This window comes from Rattus norvegicus, chromosome 7 (genome assembly GCF_021556685.1).
Source record: "Rattus norvegicus strain SHRSP/BbbUtx chromosome 7, alternate assembly SHRSP_T2T, whole genome shotgun sequence".
Classification (NCBI taxonomy): Eukaryota; Metazoa; Chordata; class Mammalia; order Rodentia; family Muridae; genus Rattus; species Rattus norvegicus.
Window position 1 is genome coordinate 6,049,238 of NC_141540.1, and position 12,737 is coordinate 6,061,974.

A 12,737-nucleotide genomic window follows, 5' to 3' on the forward strand; every position below is an offset into this window, starting at 1 on the left:
ACTGAAGGACAGCTGGATGGGCTTTACTAGCTATCTGGGAAGACATGGTTACTAGGTGGGGCCATGGGGAGACTCCAGGCCGCAGTGTGTACTTGGGGACCACTGCTACTCAGGTGATGAGTTGACCATGGGGGTGGGTTCCTCCTTTTCGGTTTTCCCATTTGACCTAGCCTCCCTTTCTCTTACAGGGTCCACGCCTTCCTGGAACAGTGGGGTCTTATTAACTACCAGGTAGACGCTGAGAGTCGACCAACCCCAATGGGGCCTCCACCAACCTCTCACTTCCATGTCTTGGCGGACACACCATCAGGGCTTGTTCCTCTTCAGCCAAAGCCCCCACAGGTAGGGCGAGGGGTGCTGGGGACAAGGCTGGATGGGATGGAATGGGCTCCTTTGGACTTTTCTTTTCCTGTTTGTTTTTCATTTTTTATGTTTTTAGGGCAGTGATTTAGCAGAGTTGTAGGACATCTTTACTATGAGGTGGAGAGGGCCACAGGCGTCAGCACACGTGCTCAGTGCTCTCTCGGCCCTGCTGTAAGCAGTTGCTGAAGGAGAGAAGTTGCTCCTTGTCCTCTGGGAACAGGCAGGCTAGTGTAGGAGAGGGGCCGACAGAGAAATGGCTTACGATAACTTGTATGGGATTTTTATACTCCGTCACGTTTCCTGTGTTTCCACTTTTCCTCATACTTATTATCACCTTCATTTTCTCCATTTCCATCTCGTACATTGTTTAAGATGATAAGATGTGGCTTACACAAAGATGCCGACTAATCCAGAACTAGGATCCATTGTCCAGCTCCTAGGAGAAGTCTGTAGAGACACATGTGGCCACAAAGGTCTCTCATGCCAACTCCATGTCTAATTAATCATGGAGCAGCATGGAGCAGTGGCATGAGTGTTCCCAGAGCTCATGGGCCATCCAGCATTTGGCCTGAATTCAGGCCTCCAAGGCCTTGGCCTGACCATTTCCTACCCAGCTTCCATGACGCCAAGCTCTGTCCCCCAGGGCCGCCAGGTTGATGCTGATACCAAGGCTGGGCGGAAGGGCAAAGAGCTGGATGACCTGGTGCCAGAGGCGGCTAAGGGCAAGCCAGAGCTGGTAGGTGGGGCGCAGACCCAGCTGGGCTGGTTATTTGCCCCTTCACTGGGGGGCCCCTGCCCGGGAAGAAGAGGCAAGAGAGCAGAGGAGCTGCCGCAGTAAGGGAGGAAGTCCCGCCCAGGGCTCTGTCTGTCTGTCTGTCTGTCTGTCTGTCTGTCTCTCTCTCTCTCTCTCTCTGTCTCTCTCTCTCTCTCTCTCTCTCTCTCTCTCTCTCTCTCTCTCCTGACTCTGGCTCCCTGTGACCACTTGCATTCACCTCCTTTTTTTCCTTCCACAAATAGCAGGGCTCTGCTTCCCAGCAGATGCTGAACTTCCCTGATAAGGGCAAGGAGAAGCCAGCAGACATGCAGAACTTTGGGCTGCGCACAGACATGTACACCAAGAAGAACATCCCCTCCAAGGTACAGGGTGCAGCCAACCTGGGGTTGATAGCTTTCTCTCACACAGCTTAGACTCCTCTGTGCTGACTTACTCTGCTTCCCCACAGAGCAAAGCTGCAGCTAGTGCCACTCGGGAATGGACAGAGCAGGAGACATTGCTGCTCTTGGAGGTAATTGGGGAAAGCAAGGGGAATGCTGTAAGGACGCAGGGGCTGGGACCCAGCTGCCATGGCAGTGGGGAGCACTTAGTTGGGAGCACTCATAGTTTGGCACTGAGTGGAACATGAGCTTGCCTCAGTCTCCCCTTCTTGGTGCCTGTCATAGCTGCCCCAGGAATAGCTCCAGGTCAGGGATTTAGGCCTGTCTGTAATTCCATATCCTTTCTTTGTGCTACTTGGAGACCCCCCACCCCCACCCCCTGGATCCAGCAGAGTACAGAAATACCAGAACATAAAGAGCTTTGAAAACAACTGCCCTTAGTCGGATGGAGGGAGTTGACCTTCTAGAAAAGTGGCTAAGTAAGCGGAGTTCTGTCTCCACCACTACCACCAGGCTCTGGAAATGTACAAGGACGACTGGAACAAAGTGTCTGAGCATGTGGGAAGCCGCACGCAGGATGAGTGCATCTTGCATTTCCTTCGCCTTCCCATTGAAGACCCATACCTGGAGGACTCAGAGGCCTCTCTAGGCCCTCTGGCCTACCAGCCCATCCCCTTCAGTCAGTCAGGCAACCCTGTTATGAGCACTGTTGCCTTCCTGGCCTCTGTCGTCGATCCCCGAGTTGCCTCTGCTGCTGCAAAGTCAGCCCTAGGTAATTTGGGGATGGGGGGTTGGCCTTCTTCCTTTGCTTTTACAGCTAGATACTCCGATTAAAACCTCTCAGCTCTACCCTGCTGGCTTCGTCTGAGGCTGCCTTAGCTCAGGCACCTTCTGAGCTTGATTTTGGTCTCAGAGAAAGAGATGGGCTTATGAGAAAGGTCAGTCAGAACAGCCTACCTGCCTCATCCCAGCCTCTTCCCCTCTGGTCTCACAGAAGAGTTCTCAAAAATGAAGGAAGAGGTGCCCACAGCCTTGGTGGAAGCCCATGTGCGCAAGGTAGAAGAAGCAGCCAAAGTCACAGGCAAGGCAGACCCAGCTTTCGGTCTGGAGAGTAGCGGCATTGCAGGGACGGCCTCTGACGAGCCTGAGCGCATTGGTGAGCACGCACTCTTAGATTTCTTCCCATCTCCAAGAGCAGAGTCAGCCGGCCTCGCTGCTCGCTGTACCCTCCCCACCCTGTTCCTGCCCACGTCTACATCAGTCACCGCACAAGTGGGAGAGAAAGCCCGTGGCGTTTTGTTTTCCTTCATGGTATCACTGTGGGAAAGTTGACTTTTCCTGTCTCTGTCACCGAGGTTTCAGCTACTGGGAAATTGTTACATAAACGAAAATTATCACACATCTCTCCTTTCTTTCCTTCCTCCATGGGCCCAGAGGAAAGCGGGACTGAGGAGGCACGGGCGGAGAGCCAGGCAGCGGATGAGAAGAAGGAGCCAAAGGTATAGAGGGAGTGACCTGGGGCTGAAGAGGCAATCCCAGTGGGGCTGGATCCAGTGACAGATTGTCCTGGAGCTAGGGCACCCTGTGTAAGGGCTGAAGAGATGGGTCACAGCACTGGATAAGTGTTGTTCTACAGCCTGAAAATTGACCCAGAACCCCTAGGACCCACACAGAAGCTTTGGCATCATTTTATGTGCTGCGACCTCATCGTTGTGGGACCCAGTTGTTGGAGGCTGACCTGTCTCAAGGCAATAAAATACCCAACATTTTGTTCTGCTCTGGCTTTGGCATGTGCACACACAGAGACAGATAAGGACAAGAGGGCCAGTCAGCCTCCAGTCTGGGCCTCCTGTGAGAGCTGCATCCTCTGATGTCTTCTTTCCTTTTGGAACTGCAGGAACCTCGGGAAGGAGGAGGTGCTGTAGAGGAAGAAGCAAAGGAGGAAATAAGTGAAGCTCCCAAGAAAGATGAAGAGAAAGGGAAAGAAGCGGACAGTGAGAAGGAGTCAGAGAAGAGTGACGGGGACCCAATAGGTGAGCGGCCTCCCCAGAGGGCGAGGGGCACAGGAGAGACAAGGGAAAAGGGTAATTTCACCTTTGTCCTGACACAGTCGATCCAGAGAAAGACAAGGAGCCGACGGAAGGGCAGGAGGAAGGGCTGAAGGAAGTTGCAGAGCCAGAGGGGGAGAGGAAAGCCAAGGTGGAGCGCGACATTGGTGAAGGCAACCTGTCCACAGCTGCGGCCGCTGCCCTGGCTGCTGCTGCAGTCAAGGCCAAGGTGAGCGCAGCCCTCGGAAGCTGCACACTTTCCTCATCCTGTGCCAGCCATTCTCTTCTCACTCCTTAAATAGTGCTGGCCTGTTCGTTCCTTTCTTATTTTTTTTTAAAGATTTATTCATTTATTATATATGAGTACAGTGTAGCTGTCTTCAGACACACCAGAAGAGGGCATCAGATCCCATTACAGATGGTTGTGAGCCACCATGTGGTTGCTGGGAACTGAACTCAGGACCTCTGGAAGAGCAGTCAGTGCCCTTAACCACTGAGCCATCTTTCCAGCCCGTTCCTTTCTTATTTAATCCAGTGAGCTATCACCAAACTTCTTAACTCTCTTAGTAGCTATTTCCAACCCTTTAATTTCTTTTACTTGTCTTATCTCTTTTTTCATGATAAAGATACAATATATATATATATATATACATATATGTGTGTATGTATGTGTTGTTTCATAATACAGATATATCTAGATCGTGAATATATTATATACTTATATATTATAATATATACTATATAATGTATAATATTTATTACTGTGTATTATAATATATAGTACATGTATAAATTACAGTTATACTATTCTTAGTTGTGATTGCAGCTACTTCCTTTTTGAACCTGCCAGCCTCTGCAGCATCTGCCCTGCCCCTTCCTTCCCCACCTTCCCGGAGTTTCTGCAGCTGGGCGCTCTGGCTAATGCCCGCCCGACTGACTGAGACGACCGCTACTTCTTACATAGCACTTGGCAGCTGTCGAGGAGAGGAAGATCAAGTCTTTGGTGGCTCTGTTGGTGGAGACCCAGATGAAGAAACTAGAGATCAAACTCCGACATTTTGAGGAACTGGAGACGATAATGGACCGGGAGCGAGAAGCGGTGAGTGACACGCAGTCAGGTGTCAACAGGAGCCTAGAACCTGCCAGAAGATGAGCTCAGAAGTGCTGAGTCAGACACAGGTGGCACAGCCGGGAGAAAGGCAGGCAGCCCAGAGGTTGAGATCCATAGGTGGGATGCTAGTCATGCTTTCTGGCCGCTGCACCTCTAGGTCCTCCACCGGTGCTTGCCTCTCACTAGGTTCTCACAAACCTGAGTGACTGAGTGGATTTGAGAGATAGTAAGAGACCCGGCAGGTAAATTTGGGAAATAGACAGAACAGACAGACAATATTGATTCAGTTTCTTTGAGAGGGCTGAAGGGGTTGGGGATTTAGCTCAGTGGTAGAGTGCTTGCCTAGCAAGCGCAAGGCCCTGGGTTCGATCCTCAGCTCCGGAGGGGGGGAAAAAAAAAAAGAGAGGACTGAAAAAGAAATACAGCATGGGGACCCTGCTCTTAGAAACATCAAATATACAACATGGAGATCCTTAAACTACCGGAAAATTCAGATTCGGAGATGTCCTAGTGGAGTAGCTTGCGATTGAGAACAGATTGCTGTTCTAGAGAACCTACGTCAGCCCTAGGGGTTTCTCATGGGCACCCGCACTCACATGCACATGCCCTTACACAGACAGACAGACAGACATATCCATCATTAAAATAACTTTTTCTTAAAGATTTGTTTATTTTTTGTATATTCACTGTATATTCACACTGTCGCTATCTTCAGACACACCAGAAGAGGGCATCAGATCCCATTACAGATGGTTGTGAGCCACCATGTGGTTGCTGGGAATTGAACTCAGGACCTCTGGAAGAGCAGTCAGTGCTCTTAACTGCTGAGCCATCTCTCCAGCACCCCAAAAATAACTTTTTAAAATAAGAGATTTAATCCCAGTACTCAGGAGGCAGAGGCAAGTGGCTCTCTGTGAGTTCAAGGCCAGCCTGGTCTGCAGAATGAGTTCCAGGACAACCAGGTCCACATAGAGAAACCCAGTTTTGAAAAACCAATAAACGTATAAAAATAAAATTAATTCTGGGAGAATCAGAATAAAGTCAAAATTCAGAGGCCAGCGAAGTGTCTCCCTAACAAATAATTAAGTTTGTAGCTGATTTTGAAGGAAGGAAAGAACTTGAATTGACAGGAGCTCGAGGCATTTTCAAATCAGAATAATAACAAGTTCAGAGTTTTGAAATGAAGTGAACCGGAACCACAGCGGATTACCTCTCCTGCAGCGCAGCGAGGAGCAATGTCAATGGTCTCCGTCCCTGGGAGGGCAGAGGAAGCACATGGTTGAGTCTTGGGGAAACACTAGCATGAGATTAGGCTCTTTCAAAAGAAGAAGTGGGTCAGGGAGTTTGCCCACGTCTTCTGGTACCCGGTAACAGTTCCCACTGGTACCGGCAGCTGGAATATCAGAGGCAGCAGCTCCTGGCCGACCGGCAAGCCTTCCACATGGAGCAGCTGAAGTATGCAGAGATGAGGGCGCGGCAGCAACACTTCCAGCAGATGCAGCAGCAGCCGCCGCCGCCGCCGCCGCCACCGCCGCCGCCAGCCCTGCCCCCAGGCTCCCAGCCCATCCCCCCCACCGGGGCCGCGGCACCCGCGACAGTCCACGGTCTAGCTGTAGCTCCAGCCAGTGTGGCCTCCGCTCCTCCTGGCGGTGGGGCCCCTCCAGGAACCTTGGGCCCTTCTGAACAGATCGGGCAGGCAGGGACAACTGCAGGGCCACAGCAGCCACAACAAGCTGGAGCCCCTCAGCCTGGGGCAGTCCCACCAGGGGTACCCCCCCCTGGACCCCATGGTGAGTGTGCGTTCCAGAGTACTTGTTTGCTGTAGAGATGGGGCAGATGTTCTGGTCCCTCTGAAGGGACACCCACCTGATGACTCGGATGTAAAAGTTTCTTGCAGGTCCTACAGGTGGGCTCCATTGTACTATGTCCCCCAACTAGCAGGGATGTGTTCCAAACAGATACCTGGTGGAGTTTCATTCCAAGAATCTCCTGCTTATTCTAGTCTCAGTACAAGGGGGTGGCACCAGCGGTGGCTGTGCAGCGGGTGCTGAGCAAGGTTCCAGTCCCTCACCCTGTGTTCTCTTCATTTCTAGGCCCCTCACCGTTCCCCAACCAACAAACTCCTCCCTCAATGATGCCAGGGGCAGTGCCAGGCAGCGGGCACCCAGGCGTGGCGGGTAATGCTCCTTTGGGTTTGCCTTTCGGCTTGCCGCTTCCTCCCCCTGCTGCTCCATCCATCATCCCATTCGGTAGTCTAGCCGACTCCATTAGTATTAACCTTCCCCCTCCTAACCTGCATGGTCACCACCATCTCCCGTTTGCCCCGGGCACTATCCCCCCACCTAACCTGCCTGTGTCCATGGCGAACCCTCTACATCCTAACCTGCCGGCGACCACCACCATGCCATCTTCCTTGCCTCTCGGGCCGGGGCTCGGATCGGCCGCAGCCCAGAGCCCTGCCATTGTGGCTGCTGTTCAGGGCAGCCTCCTGCCCAGTGCCAGCCCACTGCCAGGTGAGAAGGGGCCGGGAGGGGAAGGGTGAGGGAGAGGGAGGGCTCTACACTGTGGGAGGGAGGCCAGGAAGGAAAGGGCTAGAGCACGGGAGGAAGAAAGGCCTCTTGGCAGTCCTCCGTTTCCCAACTTGGCAGCTGTCACCTCTGGGTTGACGGGGCCTTTCACTGGTGGGTCGTGGAGGAGCCCAGTGGCTCAGAGGACGACCTCAGCTGTAAACCTGGAGCCTGGCCACCGTCTGCATGGCGATGGCTGCCCTTTGCTTGTTTCCACCACATGCAGATGCTCCACTTAGAGTCCTTAGGGAGAGGAGGATGGTCTGGGGAATAAGGAGTTCCCAGTGTCAGGTAGAGAAGAGTGTTAGGAAGAAGAAATTATACATAGTGGGTACCTCATTCATCCACCCACCCCTGCATGCCATGCCTGGGTCTGTGTGTGTGTGTGTGTGTGTGTGTGTGTGTGTGTGTGTAGCCTGGGACTGCAGCCATCCCTCTGCAGGCTCCAGCTCACTTACCTTCCTTTTCTCCACAGACCCAGGCACCCCGCTGCCTCCAGACCCCACAGCTCCGAGCCCAGGCACAGTCACCCCTGTGCCACCCCCACAGTGAGGAACCAGCCAGCTATCTCCCCTCACTCCCCATGGAGATCACAGTCCAGGAACCACCCTCCCCCACAACTGGGACCCTCCCTCAGCCTGGAGAGTTCATCACTACGTAAGGAAAGCTCCTGCCCCTTCACCACCCCACATGCCCAGCAGAGGTGTGCAGTTTTATATCCAATATTATCCACGGACTTCTAAGATGTTTCTAATGCCTGGGAGAGAGGATAGGAGGGAAGGATGTTTATTCAAGGTTCTATTACTGGTTCTGAGGGTGTACCTTCAGAATTACTGCAGTTTTGAAGTGATAACATGAAAATGAAACCCTTTAAAAGGGAGGTTTTAAAAAGACACATCTGAGACCACAAAAAAGAACTTTTTATTTTTATTTTTGAGGGGAAAGGGAACGTTTTAAGAGGAATTAAGTTTTGGGGCAGGCTGTGGAGATGGAACAGGGCACCAAGCCTGTCTGAGCCCCTTGGCAGTGCTGAGTCAGCCCCTCACCCATTCCACTTTATCAAACTAATCCCTCCTGCTGCTTGTCATTGTGGCTGTTAGGCCCAGCTCAGCCAATGACCTTCCCCTCTGAGTGTCAGCCTCGTGTTGTTTTTAAGTCACCTGCTCACTGTCAGCGTCTGTGTACTTGTGGGAAATGTAGTTTGCAGGGATTCTGTGGTAGGTAATAGAGGAAGAAGGGGCCTCAGGTGGGCTCTTCTTCCTGCTTTCCTGGTTGTATCTTGAGTGCCCAACAGGCATCAAACAAAGGTGGAGCTCTAAGAGGATGGGGAGTCTGCAACCCTTGAGTTTTGAAAAGCACTTAAGCACCTACTTTTGACAGTGGGACAGTCTGCTAACTTCTGCCCTCAGCAAGCCTGACAGAACCCAGTGATAGCTAGGAGTTCCCCAAATGAGGACAAAGATTTGGGAGCAGCGCAGCATGGCCCTGCCCCCAGGACTCAGTGCTTGGCTCCACCCACCAGGCGCTCTGCTCCTCCTCTGTCCAAGTGTTTCCTTCCTCCGCATCTCCGCACCTTTCTTCTGTTCAGTCTTCTGTAAAATTTCCTTTTCTTCTTTGTTCTTTTCTTTTTCCTTTTTTTTTTTTTATAAATTAATTTGCTTTCAGTTCCGTCTTGTGGCTGCCTCTGTGTTCTCTTATCTGTGGCTGCGAGGCAGGGAGCAAACTGGGCTGGGGGCAGTCTTCCTGGCGTTCCTCTCTGGACATTTACAAGGGCTGAAGAGGCACTTTGAACGCTACAGGCCCACAACTGACATCAGCCTCTTGCAGCAGGAGGCTAGAGGCCACACAGCCATTAGGAATGGCAGACACAGCTCTCCCCTACTCCAGGTTAGCTCTTGGAAGTACATCCCTACAGCACGGATCTGAATCCTTTCAGACAGTGGCTGCATTCCCTCCCTTATTAGGCCCTGCAGCAGACGGGGCCGGCTCTGGCAGGACTGATATGTCCTGGTACTTCAGCTTCAGTCAGCATTCACAGGCTTTCCCACAAAAGGCGTTTGTTACTCGGGTCAGTGGGGCCTGGTTCAAGGAAGCCCAAGGGCCAGGAATTTAACCCGACAAGGAATAGATTACCCCCCCACACACACACACACAGCTACCTTCGATCCTATATATGACTTTCTTCATTTCCAGTGGGGGGGGGGGCTTTCATTAATGAGGCCATGATTACTTCAAGCACTTAGTCTAGTTTCCTGTCCCCAGCTTGAGCTGTTTCAGGACAAACATGATTACCACCTCACCTTTTCCTCCTCACCCTGCTCAGGAAAGAAAGAACCAAAAGAGAGCACAGAGAGCAAGTTTTATTTGGTGAAGGCAAACATCATCCAAAAGAAACCAGACAGGCAAGGTGCTGTGATTAGGGAGCCTCTGGGGCCACACAGGAATCTCACACTGGGCAAGGAGCAGGCTCGAGACACGTAAATGTCCTCAGCCATTCAGCACCATCCGGACAAGCTCTGTAAAGAGATGGGGTGGAGTCAGCCAAGCACAGGGCTGGGGAGGGGTACCCATGGGCCAGGAGACCACAAGACCATGAAGGTGGCATGAGGGAACGTGCCCATAGCAGCCAACCTTGGGGTCAGTATCCAAAACAGCCACCATGAGTGACCAGTTCTCTCTGTCCCTGGTTCCCCTCCCACTAGCTGTTAGCCCCCACCCCACTCTAAATAGCAAGAACACAGCAGAGGCAGAAAGGTTCTCAGCTACACCTACAGTCACTGTCAGCCGCCGGCAGGAGGAGCGGCAGTTTGGGGTGAGGTACCTCCAAGCTCTCCAAGCTGTCCAGCAGGGGTGGAAAAAGGACTGTGGTGTTTCAGCAGCAGAATGGGGCAGTTAGCTCCCCAGCCCCTTTGCCAACTCTCCATGAGCCAAGGAACCACCATAAGACAAGCCTTCTCTATAAACTGGTGAGTTCCCAGACACCAAGACCCCTGTAAGTCAAACCTCAGAGACCATTCTAGGAGAAGGAGGTACCACACCCCCAAACTGCTTTCCTTATTGAGGAATTCCTCCCTTCCCAAGCCAGCTCCATGCAGAGTCATGCCAGGAGGAAGTCAGATGGTAGCAGGGTATGGGCAGGGGCTACAGAGCACAGGCTGGGAAGAAAAAGAAACACTAGGGAGATAACTAGGAGAGGCTGGGAGGAGCCGTACCCGCCCCATGGGCCCGTCACCCCGACAGGATATGCCTCACAAATGCTGCAAGAAGGAAGAGACATTCATGGTGAAGACAAGACACAGACATGGGGTGAGGGGTCAGGCAGTGGGACAGACAATTCTGTTCACTTCCCATCCCTAGCCCACCCTTCAGATTCTATCGCCCCTTCCTTTACTGTTAGGTCTGTCCCCAACAGTTCTCCCAGGCTGACCTGAGCCTTGCCCCTTGACTGCTGGCTCCCTTCTGGAACCAAGTCTAGGAATACAGTACCTCCTTAACATACCCTGAATGACCGTTTCCTCAGAGGCCCCAGTTTATAGTGTGCCCCTTACCTTCATAGTTAATGCAACCGTTGCTGTCCTCATGCCCCGCCACTAGCATCTCGACTTCTTCCTCTGTCATCTTCTCCCCTGCAGAGGAAGGAACATTCTTAGAACTGCATGACGGTGAAATTTATCAAGGTGGCAGCTTAGCTCCACATGGTCACAGACCCTTACCCAGTGTGACTAGGACATGACGGATTTCAGCACCCATGACAGTGCCATTCCCTTCTTTGTCAAACACACGAAGGCCTTCAACATAATCCTCGTAGGTTCCTTGGTCCTTGTTCTTGGCCACAGTCTGCAGCATGGGCAGGAAGTGCTCAAAGTCCAGCACCTTCACATTCATCTCTGTCGTGTGGGAGGTAGAAGTGCCAGACGAGCAGTCACACGTGTTCTCAGGACACAGTGGTAGAGAACACAACTGACTGGCCAGAAGAGGGAGATCAGTGGAACTGGCTGAGATAAAACTTGCTCAAGGTTGGCGCATACACACACACACACACATACGTGTGTGTGTGTACATATACATATATGATGATTTTACCTGAACAACCATGAACCCACTAAGGTCTTGAAATGCTCACCATCGCTCTTGGGGTTCCCCAGGACCTTGAGCACCTCGGCGTTGGTAGGGTTCTGGCCCAGGGCCCGCATCACATCCCCACACTGGCTGTACAGGATCTTGCCATCGCCTGTTCGGTCAAACAGCTGGAAAGCCTCCTTGAATTCTGAGGATTCAGATGAACAGCAGCACCAGGGATTAACCCAGTGCTGCTGCCAACTCAACTCTAGCATGCTGCAGAGACCAGATATCTTGTCCTCCTGTACACCGAAGACTGCGCCTAAGGATCTAATTTCTATCAACTCAAATGCCCCGCATAAAGACACGCAGCCTTCTTCCTTACCTCAAGGTGGTAGCCATCGCTTACACACCCCCTGAGCTACAGCAGGCTAGGCCCTCCACCACCACTACACTGCTCGGCAGGAATTTGCCACCGCCCAGGCTAGGTCCTGCCCATATAAGGAAGTAGAGCAGTGGTCTGGACTCTAGCTTCCCATTCCCACCCTTCCCTTCCAGAGACCTTCCAGGGGGTGAAGCTAAGCCACGGGCTTAGCAAACTCTCCAGTCCCCATCTCAACAGAATATCAAGGCACTGCTCTTTACCGTATTGGCAATCCAAGCTTAAGGAGGGGGCAGTTATCACAGGAGAGGCAAAAGCAGCGGAACACAAGCATAAGAGACCCAACACACAACAGGCAGTAATCATTGTTTCACATACCCACACCACCCAAAACTCACCCAGTGGTTGGGGCTCAGATCTAGAGTGGAAGGGGAAGGAAGAAAGAATGAGAAAGAAAATGGAGGATCTAGAGCCGAGGAGAAGGAAATCCACGGGGCACCCTCCTGGGAGTGCTGGAGATGACAGGTTGGGATCTAGAGGAAGGGGTCCCTCTCGGTAAGGGTGACCTCAGTTGTGGGTCAGAGACTGCCTACCTGCGGTCTGGTCCTCGGTGAAGTCACACTGCTCGGAGAAGAAGGGATTGGTCAGTACTGAGGTCCAATCCCGCAAGCTTCTCTCCCGGCTTAACAAACTTCTGTTTGAAGCCGAGGACTTGCTTCCCAAGGCAGAGAGAGCCCTAGACCTTCCAACCCCACATCCAACCTCCCAAAACCTGGGCGTGCCCACGTCCACCGCTTTTCCTACCCCCACCCGCGGTCCTCTCCCTGCCCCAAATCCCCCTAATCTCCCGATTCCCAGGGCCCACCATCTTGGCTGCTGAGCTATGCGGGACCTTTGCCGGCAGTAATGGCTCCGACTCGGGACCCAACCCCAACCTTAGTACGTCCCACGGCGCTTGACGTCACCCTCCGCAGTTTCATCCAATAGGCATACTAGTTTGGGCTCATGCCGATGACATCACTATATTAATAATGAGGTGAGGGGGGCGCTCC

The 12,737-nt window shown here is 52.4% G+C and overlaps 2 protein-coding genes across 22 annotated transcripts in view; one reads left to right on the forward strand and one right to left on the reverse strand.

Moving 5' to 3' along the window:
- The window catches only part of Smarcc2 (SWI/SNF related BAF chromatin remodeling complex subunit C2), a 28,113-nt gene extending 19,205 nt beyond the window's left edge, over window positions 1-8,908 (forward strand). For 2 of the 17 annotated variants that reach the window (XM_087559058.1, XM_087559049.1), the window contains exons 17-28: window positions 189-342; window positions 1,381-1,500; window positions 1,587-1,649; window positions 2,032-2,290; window positions 2,513-2,674; window positions 2,953-3,017; window positions 3,416-3,551; window positions 3,629-3,795; window positions 4,531-4,665; window positions 6,071-6,467; window positions 6,771-7,190; window positions 7,720-8,908. In XM_087559058.1, the coding sequence (XP_087415184.1) occupies window positions 189-342; window positions 1,381-1,500; window positions 1,587-1,649; window positions 2,032-2,290; window positions 2,513-2,674; window positions 2,953-3,017; window positions 3,416-3,551; window positions 3,629-3,795; window positions 4,531-4,665; window positions 6,071-6,467; window positions 6,771-7,190; window positions 7,720-7,796 (2,155 nt within the window). In that variant the 3' untranslated portion in view covers window positions 7,797-8,908. 17 annotated transcript variants of the gene reach the window in all.
- A 670-nt stretch (window positions 8,909-9,578) lies between these two features.
- Myl6 (myosin light chain 6) lies at window positions 9,579-12,623 on the reverse strand. 5 transcript variants are annotated; one of them, XM_087559092.1, is made up of 8 exons: window positions 12,551-12,623; window positions 12,279-12,306; window positions 12,084-12,103; window positions 11,368-11,511; window positions 10,958-11,131; window positions 10,793-10,870; window positions 10,457-10,501; window positions 9,587-9,760 (listed from the first exon to the last, which is right to left on the reverse strand). In XM_087559092.1, the coding sequence occupies exons 4-7, from the start codon at window positions 11,435-11,437 to the stop codon at window positions 10,473-10,475; spliced, it is 351 nt and encodes a 116-aa protein (XP_087415218.1). In that variant the 5' UTR covers window positions 11,438-11,511; window positions 12,084-12,103; window positions 12,279-12,306; window positions 12,551-12,623; the 3' UTR covers window positions 9,587-9,760; window positions 10,457-10,472.
- Between the last annotated feature and the right edge of the window lie 114 nt (window positions 12,624-12,737).

Excerpts from the sequence above, each read along its gene's own strand:
- Myl6 (XM_087559090.1), bottom strand. The coding sequence starts at position 11,437 with ATGCGGGCCCTGGGCCAGAACCCTACCAACGCCGAGGTGCTCAAGGTC. Across the intron at positions 10,871-10,957 it reads TCATGTCCTAGTCACACTGG|GGGAGAAGATGACAGAGGAA; the intron begins GTAAGGGTCTGT and ends CTTCCTCTGCAG. Across the intron at positions 9,761-10,792 it reads CGGTTGCATTAACTATGAAG|AGCTTGTCCGGATGGTGCTG; the intron begins GTAAGGGGCACA and ends ATCTCTTTACAG.